Source organism: Apteryx rowi, unplaced genomic scaffold (genome assembly GCF_003343035.1).
Source record: "Apteryx rowi isolate R43461 unplaced genomic scaffold, aptRow1 scaffold_47, whole genome shotgun sequence".
Taxonomy (NCBI): Eukaryota; Metazoa; Chordata; class Aves; order Apterygiformes; family Apterygidae; genus Apteryx; species Apteryx rowi.
Genome location: NW_020450727.1, coordinates 319,566 through 331,402, shown reverse-complemented (window position 1 = coordinate 331,402; position 11,837 = coordinate 319,566). Strand labels below are relative to the sequence as shown.

At 39.7% G+C, this 11,837-nt stretch overlaps 1 protein-coding gene across 1 annotated transcript in view; it reads right to left on the bottom strand.

The window, feature by feature from the left end:
* Window positions 1–250: 250 nt before the first annotated feature.
* The window catches only part of DPP4 (dipeptidyl peptidase 4), a gene marked incomplete at its 5' end in the record, with an annotated part of 42,095 nt that continues 30,508 nt past the window's right edge, over window positions 251–11,837 (bottom strand). The window contains 6 exons of the mRNA XM_026077941.1: window positions 251–1,581; window positions 2,474–2,547; window positions 2,800–2,872; window positions 8,323–8,387; window positions 10,005–10,104; window positions 11,474–11,528. Of these exons, the coding sequence (XP_025933726.1) occupies window positions 1,483–1,581; window positions 2,474–2,547; window positions 2,800–2,872; window positions 8,323–8,387; window positions 10,005–10,104; window positions 11,474–11,528 (466 nt within the window). The remainder of the gene's footprint in view (window positions 1,582–2,473; window positions 2,548–2,799; window positions 2,873–8,322; window positions 8,388–10,004; window positions 10,105–11,473; window positions 11,529–11,837) is intronic.

Here is an 11,837-nt window from a genome sequence, read left to right as displayed (position 1 = left end):
CACCTTTTTTATTTAAGGACAAGCTACACAAACTGCCTGGATATTTTTTCCTCTTCTCCTCCATGCTTTATCTGGCTGTACTTTTATAGTCACACCTAATGTCACTAATAAACCACAACATATATATGTAATCACATGCTGATATCTAATATCAAGAAGCTAAGCATTAGATAATCATGTCACACTCCAGTACATGGTAACACAAAACAAACACCTTTAGGAAAAGCAGAAATTTCACTCTAAATCTCTCTCAAAATTAATGCATTTATTTTTGTAAAATTATAGGAGTTAATTTCTGGAGCAGAATATCCAATTATACAGAATACACATCCTTTCATAACTTAATGTCTGTCTGTCTTTATTATTTTAAAGCAGCACAGTTTGCAGTACAAGTTGGTTTGCATCTTTTCTATGTATGTGAAATTTAAGAAAATGTAAGTCTTATCTTCAGAGGGAAAAGCCTACCTGGAGTGCTGAGACTAAAGCAGACGTTTACTGGTAGGCTGGAAGAAAAAAGCAGGTTCGCTAAATAGCACATTCATATGAGAGTTATAGTCCGGTCCTTGCTTTAACTGCTAGGTTGCATTTTAATGTTTTGCATTTGAGTGCAAACAATATATCCTGTTCACTGGTAAATAGGAAACTGAAAAAGAGAATTTTGGACCCACAGAGGAACAATAACGGGTTCCTAGAGTCCCCAGATAAGAGTTCACCAGTGCATATTCCCCTAGTACCAGCCTTTTTGACCATAAAGTAAGCACACATCACAGTACTAGGGTAGGAAGCAAAATGCAGTGCAATGGGTTTGAGTAGGTATCATTCAAAATCTTTGATGAACGCTAGCTAGTTAAATTAATTAAGGCACTGAGTAAGAGAGGTGTTTCATTCTGTATAGAAAATATTAACTTTGCAGGATTCATAAGACTATACCTAAAAGTCATTGATCGAAAATTAGGTAATATTTCTGCAAAAATCTATTTAAAGGTTCATCAATATTTTCACAGACGTAATCACAGTTTTTTTTTTTGTTTTTTTTTTTTTTAATTCCAGTAGAAAGGACTATCTCTCCATGGAAATGTTACTAATTATTATTAGTATTCCTAAACTGATCTCCACATCAGTTCAGTTGCTCTGTGACATTATTTTCAGTATTCATTACACCAAAATAGAAACTGGATTGTTTCCCTTTTAGACTGAAAAGGTACTAATGCAAAGCAAGTACTATGCTTTTCAAGTTTAACAACATACATACATTTTGATGACATTAGTGACCTGATTAAACACAATCAATAAAAATGTAATAGTTGCCTGGCAACAAATCATCATAAAGATTAGCATTTCATTGTGTACACACGTATCCAGGAGTTAACCCCTACCCTCATCTTCATTCATAAAGTTTATACTGGCTCAGCATACATTGAGCTAAARAGTTTTCTGGAGAAGTACCACACTAACAGCCAAACTGCTGGTGCTGTCCCTGTGCTAGGGCAATGAAAAACACTGTTTTATGAAATGGCTCATATGGGTATAAATATGCTTATGTGCTTGACCAGTAATGGCATGGTCTTTGTCGGTATACCACTGTGGGAGAGAAAAAAAAACAGAGAACGTTAGCCCTCGCCACACCCAAATCATTAATGAAACATGACAGAAATAAAGACACACGTAGCCATTAAAAATTAGCTCAGAGCAAGGCTAACTCAGCATGAAGATAAAGACAGGACGGTGGTAGGGAGCTGCTGTGTTACTGATGTCACTGCTTCGTGTGGGGGTTATGCCATCTCTTCATGCACTAAATGTACAAAGCACGAAATGTATACACGGCTTGTGCACATGGAGGCTAGGCACAGCTCCTCATTTCGGAGCGCTGGCTGCTCTCAGCAGCCCACCTGCCCTGCGAGGCTGGCTGAAGGACGGTCATGAACCGGCACGTTTGGCTTCCTCCTGTACCTTTTCAGCATTGCTCCCCAAGAGCTGGGAGAGAGTAGGAAAAGAAGCACTAGCACCTCAGGCTGGCAGCTGCCACGTGCAATGTGAGAAGGGGCAAATAACTACTTGGTCCTACAAGTTCTCGTAGAGAAACACCAAAATCAACAGACAAGTTATCTTGGGATAACAAACTAGACTTAGCTGAAGTTAAACATTTTTCTTATACCTTATTGGACTGTGGGTATATGTGAAGCTTGGCTGTTTGAGAACACAGAAAAATTAACAAAATGAAAGATGAGGTAAATAAGGTCAAATACAAGAAAAAGCTGCTTTAAATTTTTTTTCTTGTACAGAAGATATATGCAGAGTTATGTTAAAAGTTTCAGTTAATGAATGTGAAATGCAAACGTGAACTTTGGTGTAAGATGGTAGTTAATTTATACTGAACAGGGCAGTTATTGCTACTATTCTCACAACACAAGTCCATTTCTGTGATGATTAAAAAAAACCCCAAACAAACAAACAAAAAACCCCAGAGCTGTACCATTGCCTGAAAATCCACCTCAGCGTCAACAAGAGCTTTGGAAATCTGCGCTGCTTGCTGAAAGTGAACATTATCTGAAAAATAGAAGAAAAAAGGAAAAAGGTAAACAAAAATTGGTTCTGTACTACTGCGGGGGAAAAAAGAAAAACAATGAACACAGAAGACTCCCCAGCACTGCTGACTGAAACCACAAATTAGTTGTGGAAAGCAGTATTATTTTTATTGACGTAAATGTAACAGCCTTGCCCCTTCATGCTTTTGTTTTGTCAGTAGTAGAATTGCGAACCTGTCTGTAATACTAAAATGTCTAATTAACTGCAACTCACCATCTGCTGTTCCATGAATAAGGAGATACTCAACTTGCTTGAATTTTTCAGCTCTGGCCATTACTGTTGAACTCTGAAATTAAAGAAAAAAGAAAAAAGGTGCTATTTGTTAGAAGATGATCTGCTACCAAGTGATGACTTTCATTCCTGTTGACACAGTCTAGGGATCCTTTGGATAAAAGCAACGACCCCTTCCCCCCCACCACGAATGAGCACGTTCACATATCCAGCAGCACTGTGCTAGCGCTCAAACTGTTCTGCACCGGTCTAGAATTATTACCAAGGGTTATGTCTGCAAAGTAACAAGTAATTCCAGAGGGGAAGAGTTTTGTGAGTGAGCTACACATTTAATGCATTGCTAACATGTTGTTAGCCTGCAGCACGCCACTTGCCATAGGTTTCCTCTGCTACTCAGCTGACAATTTAAAAAATGTTGCCATGACAACGGTGCACCCTATGATAGCAGAGCGCTGATATTACAGAGACGACATGCGTTATTTTCCCCACCTAATATACACTACAGTTTACCTGTAGATAAATAACAGACCTAGYGATTCATCATTCCCAAGTGAAAATGGCTGAGGAGAGGTTTAAGACCATGCTCTCCCCCCAGTACAGTGCAGAAATGCCTGAAAAAACCCCCAACACTAACCCAACCTATAAATAGAAGCCAAATGGCACATTGGGACTGAAACAATATTGCGATGAAAAAAAAACAGCAACTAAGGTTAAAGAAACTTAAAGCAGAGTAACAACATACTCACTGTAACACAGTAACCTCCTGACCTAATACTGTGACCAAGTACTAAAGAACGAGGAAAGTAAAAATTGCCAAGAAGATCTTTCATTTGAGCAAGGAAAGGGCACATGATAGTGCTCTGACACGAGGGTGGGAGGAAGCGAAGGGACACATACAAGACGTTGTGGGCTTGGTGAGAAATCCAGCGTAGTGGGGAAAAGTATGCTGAATGAAAACTGCCTTCTATTAGCACCATTAAAGGGCTTCTCTGCTGAACATTCCTGAATTCCTGTGGCGGTTTGCTCTACATTATAGCAAATAAGAGACAATAGGGAAAGGAAAAAAGTAAAAATGAGGAATATGGTTTTTTCTTCTCTTGCTACTAAGGCTGTATCCTTGCACATGGATCTTTGTGTGGTACCCCCTCCCTCCCAAAAAAACCCCCAACAAACAAACAAACAAACAAACAAACAAAAAAACCCAAAACCCACACCACAGAAGTGTTCCAATTTCCTTAGGTCTCTGTACACTCATCCAAAGCATCTTTAAAGCACATATAAATATTAAAACTCTTTTGTCATGGCAGAATAGTGTATTGCAACCCTCTCGTAAATGAAATTAGCTCTTTTTGATTATTCAACTAAATTTAAAAACATGTTCAGCAGGGGAAAAAAAAGATCTCCAGTCTGTAAAACTATAATTGCTCTCTGTGGATAAGGAAAGGCTGTGGATCAACAGAAATCCTGTGTAATGCATGGAAATCAGTGCACACTGGAAGCATGACATTGTGTCCATTGAAATGAGCTGGTATCATAGCATAAGAACAGATATATTAAGAGAGTGCCAAAAACTGCAGAGTGGACTTTGATTCAGTGAGGAGCACTAGTAGAGCAGCCAACCTCGAGAACGAAAGCAGAAGTAATGGCCCGGGGATTTAAAAAACAAAACCAAACCACCCCACAACAATGAAGCAACATCTTTTGAGTGAAACATTTTCTAYGCACACAGATTGGAACTTGGTAAAGCTCCTTTCTAAGCTTCCTTCCAGCAAATTAACGCTGGTTGAAGGAGAGCAAACCTTGAGTGAGCGGAAGCCTGATCTGACTAATGAGTTTCACTTCCGTGAATCTGACTTTCCAAAACCAGTTTTTAAAAAAGGAATGTCACTGTTTCTCTTCCAAGCATTCGATAAAACTATTTGTAAAATACTTCAGAAAGAAGGAACACACAAAAGAGATCCTGGAAAACAATTCTTTTTCAGTGTTTTATCACTTGAAATGGTTTCCGATGGTCATTCTGGGCTGTGCTGTGCTCTACGTATACTCAACACAAACAGTCCCTTCCCTAAAACATGCTCTAAGGATACAATATTTTTGTCAAAAAAGGTTGCAAAATAGGGAACAAACTCAAGTTAGACACCATTACAGCTCAAAGCAACAGCTAAACAGGTTGAACAAACCCCAAGTGGACAGCAAATAAATTTAACTTCATTTATTCCTTTCTTCCTGCCGTTATACCGCAGTGACACAAGTTCTGAAAAAGGTACTGTGCATAAGTACTCAGAATTAGGCCTTGCTGAGTGTAACTGGCTTTTCTAAAGATCACACAGCAGTCAACATTTTATCAGCACTCAACAAACAAGTTAAGGTTTGGCTGAAACTGAAGGTCTCTCTCCCTTTAGCATATTCTCAGATAATAGAACAAATGTCAAATCAGTACAAGATGGCATATTTACAAAATTGTACCCTGTTTTGCATAACCTAATGATGCAGCAGTTCTTAAGGACTGAACATTTCAAATCTGCTAGCAAAAGATTGCCAAATCTATGACTGTTTCAAACACTTGCCAAAAGCATATCAAATTCAGAGTGAACTGCAAAATAATCTTCTCGCGAGTTGAACAGTCTCTTTGGTATACTTTACATGGCTACTGCATCTGACCTCTAAAGCTTTGGCCTGTTTTAGCCTCAGATCTTACACATCAGGGACAGTCTTTCTGGGCAGACAGTGTCTCTGCCCTACAGCCCTTCAGCCTAGGATCTGTACTGATGTTTTCACAACTATACCGGGAGCACCACCCATGTTTTCTCCTTTCTTTTACACAGCTCTAATTTTTAATACTTCACAGCTACCTTAAAAGGCACCAGTCACACCTAATTAGCCTACTTAGAGGTTTGAGAGTCTTCCCTCAGACTCTTCTCCTGACAAAGAGGACTTATATCCCAGATTTCTGCTCCACCAGTAAATGTGAAACCTAGTGTCATAATACTGTATACAAGAGCATACCCCTCGTACCACAGCTGGTTTCTTGATGATATGTATTCATAAGCATTAATAATGATCTGTGCATTAGCAAGGCACCTAAGCAGCATACATCTGCTCTAAGCTGGTGTGTGCAAAGTCCCCTTTCTTTTAAATTAGGGCACACGTTGCAGAGTTTATGCAACCTTCATGCTTTCAAGCCAGCTTTATACCAGATACGGTAGGAGAGAAAAATACATGATACAGCATGCAAACCTGACAGTACAAAGTTAACAGTTCAAAAGTGCTTTAACAGCTTCAACTAGGAGAGCTTTTCTATACATGTTTTGCATTAGCTTGCCAAGTAACAACAGCATTCAGTTCAGAAAATAGCCCTCATCAGCAGTGAGGGGCCAGAAGGAAGGTTACTGTGCCTGGAACCTCGACAAAAAGGGATGAGAGCCAGGAGAGTACTGCGCTAGGGTCAGTAAGGGGCTTCAGCAATAACAAAATCCTACAACGTTTTCTTCTACCTCCATATGAGAAGCAACAAAGCCACTTAAGCTGCCCATCACACCAGGTTTCTGTGAAAAAGCAAATTCTAAGTAATGCATTCCTTAGGGCATGTAAGAACAAATGAGGCCTTAAGTAATATTTTCCTACCTCTAGAAAAAGCAGTGAAGTTTGACAATCTGATCTGTACAATTACCCCTCCTCCATCTAGCCACCATTCTCCCCAATTAGTCCTCTGAGTAACACATTTAAAACCTTTAGCTCTTTGGTACTGGCAGTTTCAACGTGGCCATTGCCAGCAATGGATACTATGCCAAGAAAATCCGACTCCTGGCTTGAAAGGATTAAACAGTCCTCTGTTGCCATCTGTGCTGCGAAGCTGGTGAATGACTTTGTGCACCCAGAGCGTTAACGTTCGTTCTGCACGACGACAGTGACTTCTATTTACACTGCTACCTCGCAGACCTCCTACTGTTCCCCCTGCCTTAAAGAAACACGCTTGACAAAAGGCAGGCAGGCTGACGCAGGCTGCTGGTCAGTCCTGGGGGCCTGAGCCCTTCGTTGATACGAAGAGCCAGACAAAGTACCAACTCTGCCAGCAGTCACTGCCATTCTCCTGAATTTTGACCTGGACTTCTGACATAGCAGCTGACAAAACTAGATTACTGTAGTGATATGTCAAACCAGACCTTTCAGTCCATATATATGCGTGTGTGTGTGTGTGTGTGTGTGTATACACGCATACATACACACCCACCCACCATGTTTTTAGCCAATACAACAATGTCCTCCTCTTTCTTTCCCCCCATGACACTGATGCTTTAATGCATCAAGACACAATTCAGCCTAAGCTATCTTCTAACCTATTCACCAACCCAAATAATTATACACAGAGAACGACCCATTTCTTTTCCTCTCTCCAGTGGACACCCTGCTACTCTCCTCTCACTTTGTGTTGCCTAACACTTTAGGAACCTGCACCTGGAGAAGAGAGGGGCAGCATGTCTGTACCTCCCATCTGAGGTACGCAAGAACAGGACTGGGCCTGCGTCACCATGGCTAAGGACCTCTGTGAAACATCCCAATAACCAAGGCACAAAGTATCCTTCAGGTTGCTTATTGTTCTTCAGTATCCACTGTCTTTCCACCTTGATCTGAAATTTAGCAAAAAAAATTACAGAAAGCCTGGGCAGCTCTGCCCTATTCCCAACTACTTGCAACTTCAAGCAGCCCTTTAGGCAACAAAAAAGAGCCAGTACACAGGACAGAAATACTACTWCTCCTCCGGCAAAAAACCCACCATACCATAACCAGGATAAACAATCTATAGGTATTTTGCTCCCATTAAAAAAAACTGGAAATTTCCTCACTTGCTGGGCAAACATTAATTATTTCAGGCCAAAGTTCAGAAATCCCACGTTGACAGAGTGAGGCAGAAATTTCAACCYTGATGCTGTTGGCTCTCAGTTGATCTGCAGCTTCTTCGATCTGATCACGGCACCAACAGACTTGCCTACCCTTCACAGTTTCCTAATATATTGGAGATTTTACTTCCCCTGAATAAAGCTTGCAGTTTCATAAATCAAGAAAACTCACATCATACCCATGTTTTTTAATTAAATTTCAGTAAGAACTGGAGTACATTTGTTTTGGTGGAAATACTGTTTAAGACAAAGCATAGTTTGCCCACTAGCATATTAAATTTTAAAACAAACTTGTTTCTTGGTGATTAAAATAAAACAGTTTTTACAGCTTGTTTTACAGTCTGCAAAGTAGCCAAATGGAACTGAATGTAAAAAAAAAACACCCCACACCATACAGCAAGAAGTAACTGCTTCACTCAAAATCCAAAAGCAGAAGAGTATAGTGTTTAAAAGCACAGTGCAGCGATTATAACAGGAATGAAGAAACAAAGTTATTAAGTTATTTCTTCCTATGAGGAAGGAATTGGTAGGATGTATAAAGAACAAGAGAGTGGTCCAGAGAAAAACAACACACTTTAAAAATGAAATCAAGTGATTTCTTTCTTACATTATAGTTTTTCAGATTATCACTTTCTATAGGAAGGCCCATGTATCGCTCCGTGTATATTGAATCTGTAATAAAAAATTAACAGAATGTACTACTTMATTTTCAGTATTTCTATCTACCTGAAATTTCACACACAGTAATACAAACAATAAGAATGCATTACCATACTGGAAATTAAAAAAAAAAAAATAGAAATCACAGTTTTCTCACAATGAGGCTTGTAGGTAACCATCATTATTCAGAATATTTAATCTTGTTGTTGCCATGGACACCTGAATGCTGAATATTAATAAAGTACTTTGTGTCAATGTCACCTTATTGTTATTCTTTCAGTAATTCCACGAAAACTGCTGAAAATCTTGCAGTAAATGACTAGCATTTTTTAAACTATCGGAAAATTTATCTAACTGTTTGCTACTTAAAAACCTAAGAAAGGAAATGTAAGCAATGCATTAGGACTCAGTTGGACTCTGTTATTTATAATCAAAATTCGGTATCTCCAATTTTCCACAGATTTTTCAGCATGATATATTATTGCTTTTGCAGATTTGCTGCCTTACTATAAGCCATACGAACCGATACTCTGTCATCATGTTATAACGTCCATTTGACTACCTATCAGCGCTGTCACACACTGTTCTTTACTGCTGAATATGTATGCCCTCATTACCCTTTCCTTTATCTAATCTATTAAAAGCGGAATTGTAGAGATATTGCTCTTCATTAAAAAAGATTTCCTGCCATAATGCAATAATCACATCCAAAACATTATGAAAACATCTCTACATCCTCAGCTGACTACTACTAATACCTGGCAGCAWGATTTGATCTGTTGAATTAGCCAGAGCACATAATCTGCTGTTACACAGCCTCAGTGCTGGATGCAGAATGATAAATTATGCCTTATTTAGTAGAAGTTTGCCAGGAAAGGCTTTTCTTTGACTGCTTTTGGATGAATCCAAACCAGAAAAGTTAAAATCATACCATTATATTATATTTTTATATATACTTTTAAGCTGGGAGGAGGCCCCCTATAACTGTATTTGTAGCCTCATGCAACTGTAACCTTATACACTATAATAAGGTTGAAGCATGTGTAGACTTGTCCATTTGTTCAGAAGTTAGTTTTTATCACATCRAGCTATTCTTACGATTAAATTTATAAAATCCAAATTTTAAACTCCAAAAGAAAAAAGAAAACTAACTGTAAGGAATTCAAATCCCATTCTGTCATTTTGAGAGAGCAGTTTATAATGCAAGTTTGATGATAAGTCTCGCAGTTCATTCTTATAAGCAAAGTAGCATTTTAAGGAAGCAGACTAATAGCAATGGATTTCTGACATTCACTAATGGTCTCAGCACCTCAGAACGCATGGCAGCTTTGGAATGCAAATACAGGCATTACATTACAGTAGTACTACCACTATTACAATAATTTCACATTCATTAAAGGTTAAAGAGATTACCTGTAATTGTGCATCTGACTTTTTAAAATGAGAAATAAGATTTAGGGAATTGGTTGAGTTYTGAAATGTAATATCCATGAGTTCATCAAAACAGACCAAAAGGCATTTACATGGTATCTAGTAGATAATCAAAGTTCTACGCTATGAATCAACACTTTGCAGCATGTACACTGCAAGACATATGGGAATCCTTGCAACGAGGAAGCCATCACATACCATAATATTGCCAACGTGACACGGGGGCAACCGCTATTCCACACTTGAAYACTCCGCTTCCAGAGCCAAGCACCATGGAGGTCACATATCCCCCATAAGACTGAAAAGAAAACATTGCTGTTATTTTAGTYGGAAAGAAAAGGATGGGGCCCATCTGCTAAACTGTTCATCAGACATTTACAGGCTCAGCATTTTTCATATTAATGAACTGCATTCTGAATTTGGGTCAGATCTCACCCAGCCTGCTCAGTGGGGGAAACCGGCATCAAAGCGCATGCGACAGCTGTGGCTCTGACGAAGGAGAACTTGCTGCGGAAAAGGGGCGCAAACACCGCTGAACCGTGACTCAGCTCAGCACGACACTGTTTGGTGGCACCGTAGGCAGCAGCGAAAGACAGGAGGCAAGCCCCTGCCGACCCACTGTGTCCCCGCTCCGTGCCGGCCGGGGGCAACCAAAGCTCAGGCCCACGACACGCCGGATGACGAGCTGCGCTGGAGCATCAGAAAATTTACAGCTCCCTCAGAGCAGGCCCGCTGCAGTTCATGCGCTCCCTCTCCTCCGGGGCGTCAGGAGCGAGACTGTGCCTGGGGAGCGAGGCAGCTTCGGCGGAGCCCAGGGGAGGAACTGTGCAACGAAACGCTGCCGCTGCGCACAGAAAACTCACTCCCAAGCTCTCGCCTGATAGACAGATGATTATATACCTGACACACTTGAGCGCTCGGGCAGCGAGATACCTAAACAATGTCACCAACTGCCCAAATGACGGCCCTCGCAGCAGTTTAAGGGATTATTTTGGGAAACGTGCCACTCACTTTTTAAGACATGAGCGATTTTTGGATGTCGTTCTTATCTTGAAATCAGACCACAGGCAAATAGGAACTTGGTCCTAGTTCAAAGCTCTCAAATGTTTGCTTCAAAACTTAAGTCTGCCCAATGAGATCAGCAAGATAATGTGTATACTTACTGATTAAACCCATGTATAAATACTTTGCCTAATCTGTCCTTAGTAAAGGATACTGCCAAAGCTACCACAAACAGAATTAAGGTATGTAGTGAGAGGCTGACAATCAGAGAACTCAAAAGATAAAGAAATTGCTTTTGCCCATAGGTTTGGTATACTAGTGAACACGTAGTGAACTAGTGGCACTACTGAACGCATACTTGATTTTTTTCTTTTATTGGATCATCTTGCACATGGGAACCTGGCAGTATCCCTTTAAATTGTTTTTAATTCCTCTAGTAGTGCTGTTTTCTGTTTCAAAAGCCCCTGAATGCTTGCAAAAGAGCAACATCTCTGTGCATACAGGCACTTGCATGAGGTATTTCATCAATTCAGTTATGGGACTTTGCCATGACCCCARAGGTTTGTTACACTAAACACTCACATACATCACGAACAGAGGAGGCAATGCAACAACTAGTTGTTAAAATTAAATAATAAGCCAGCCAAAATACTTTGAGTACTTACCCAACCCCAAATAGCTATTCTGTCCTTATCAACAAAGCTCATTTCAGAAAATTTTCTAAAAGCAAACAGAATAATTAAATGCTTAATGGATTGCAGGTATCTGCTCCCGTTTTCCATCACATAGGCCTTTTTCCATTGTCTAAATAAGCATGTCCCAAGTCATAAGTGACTGCTTATGAAAAAATGCAACGTTTCATACACATCTTCAGGTATTGTTTTTTCACATTCACATATATTTTTCTGAATTGTTTTAAAGAAATTCTGCCAAAGCAGAATATACCACATACCTGGTATTTGTATCATTTGTTGGAAATAGGTTAGATTCCCCCACACACACACTTTTTTTTTTTTTTTTTTTTTTTTT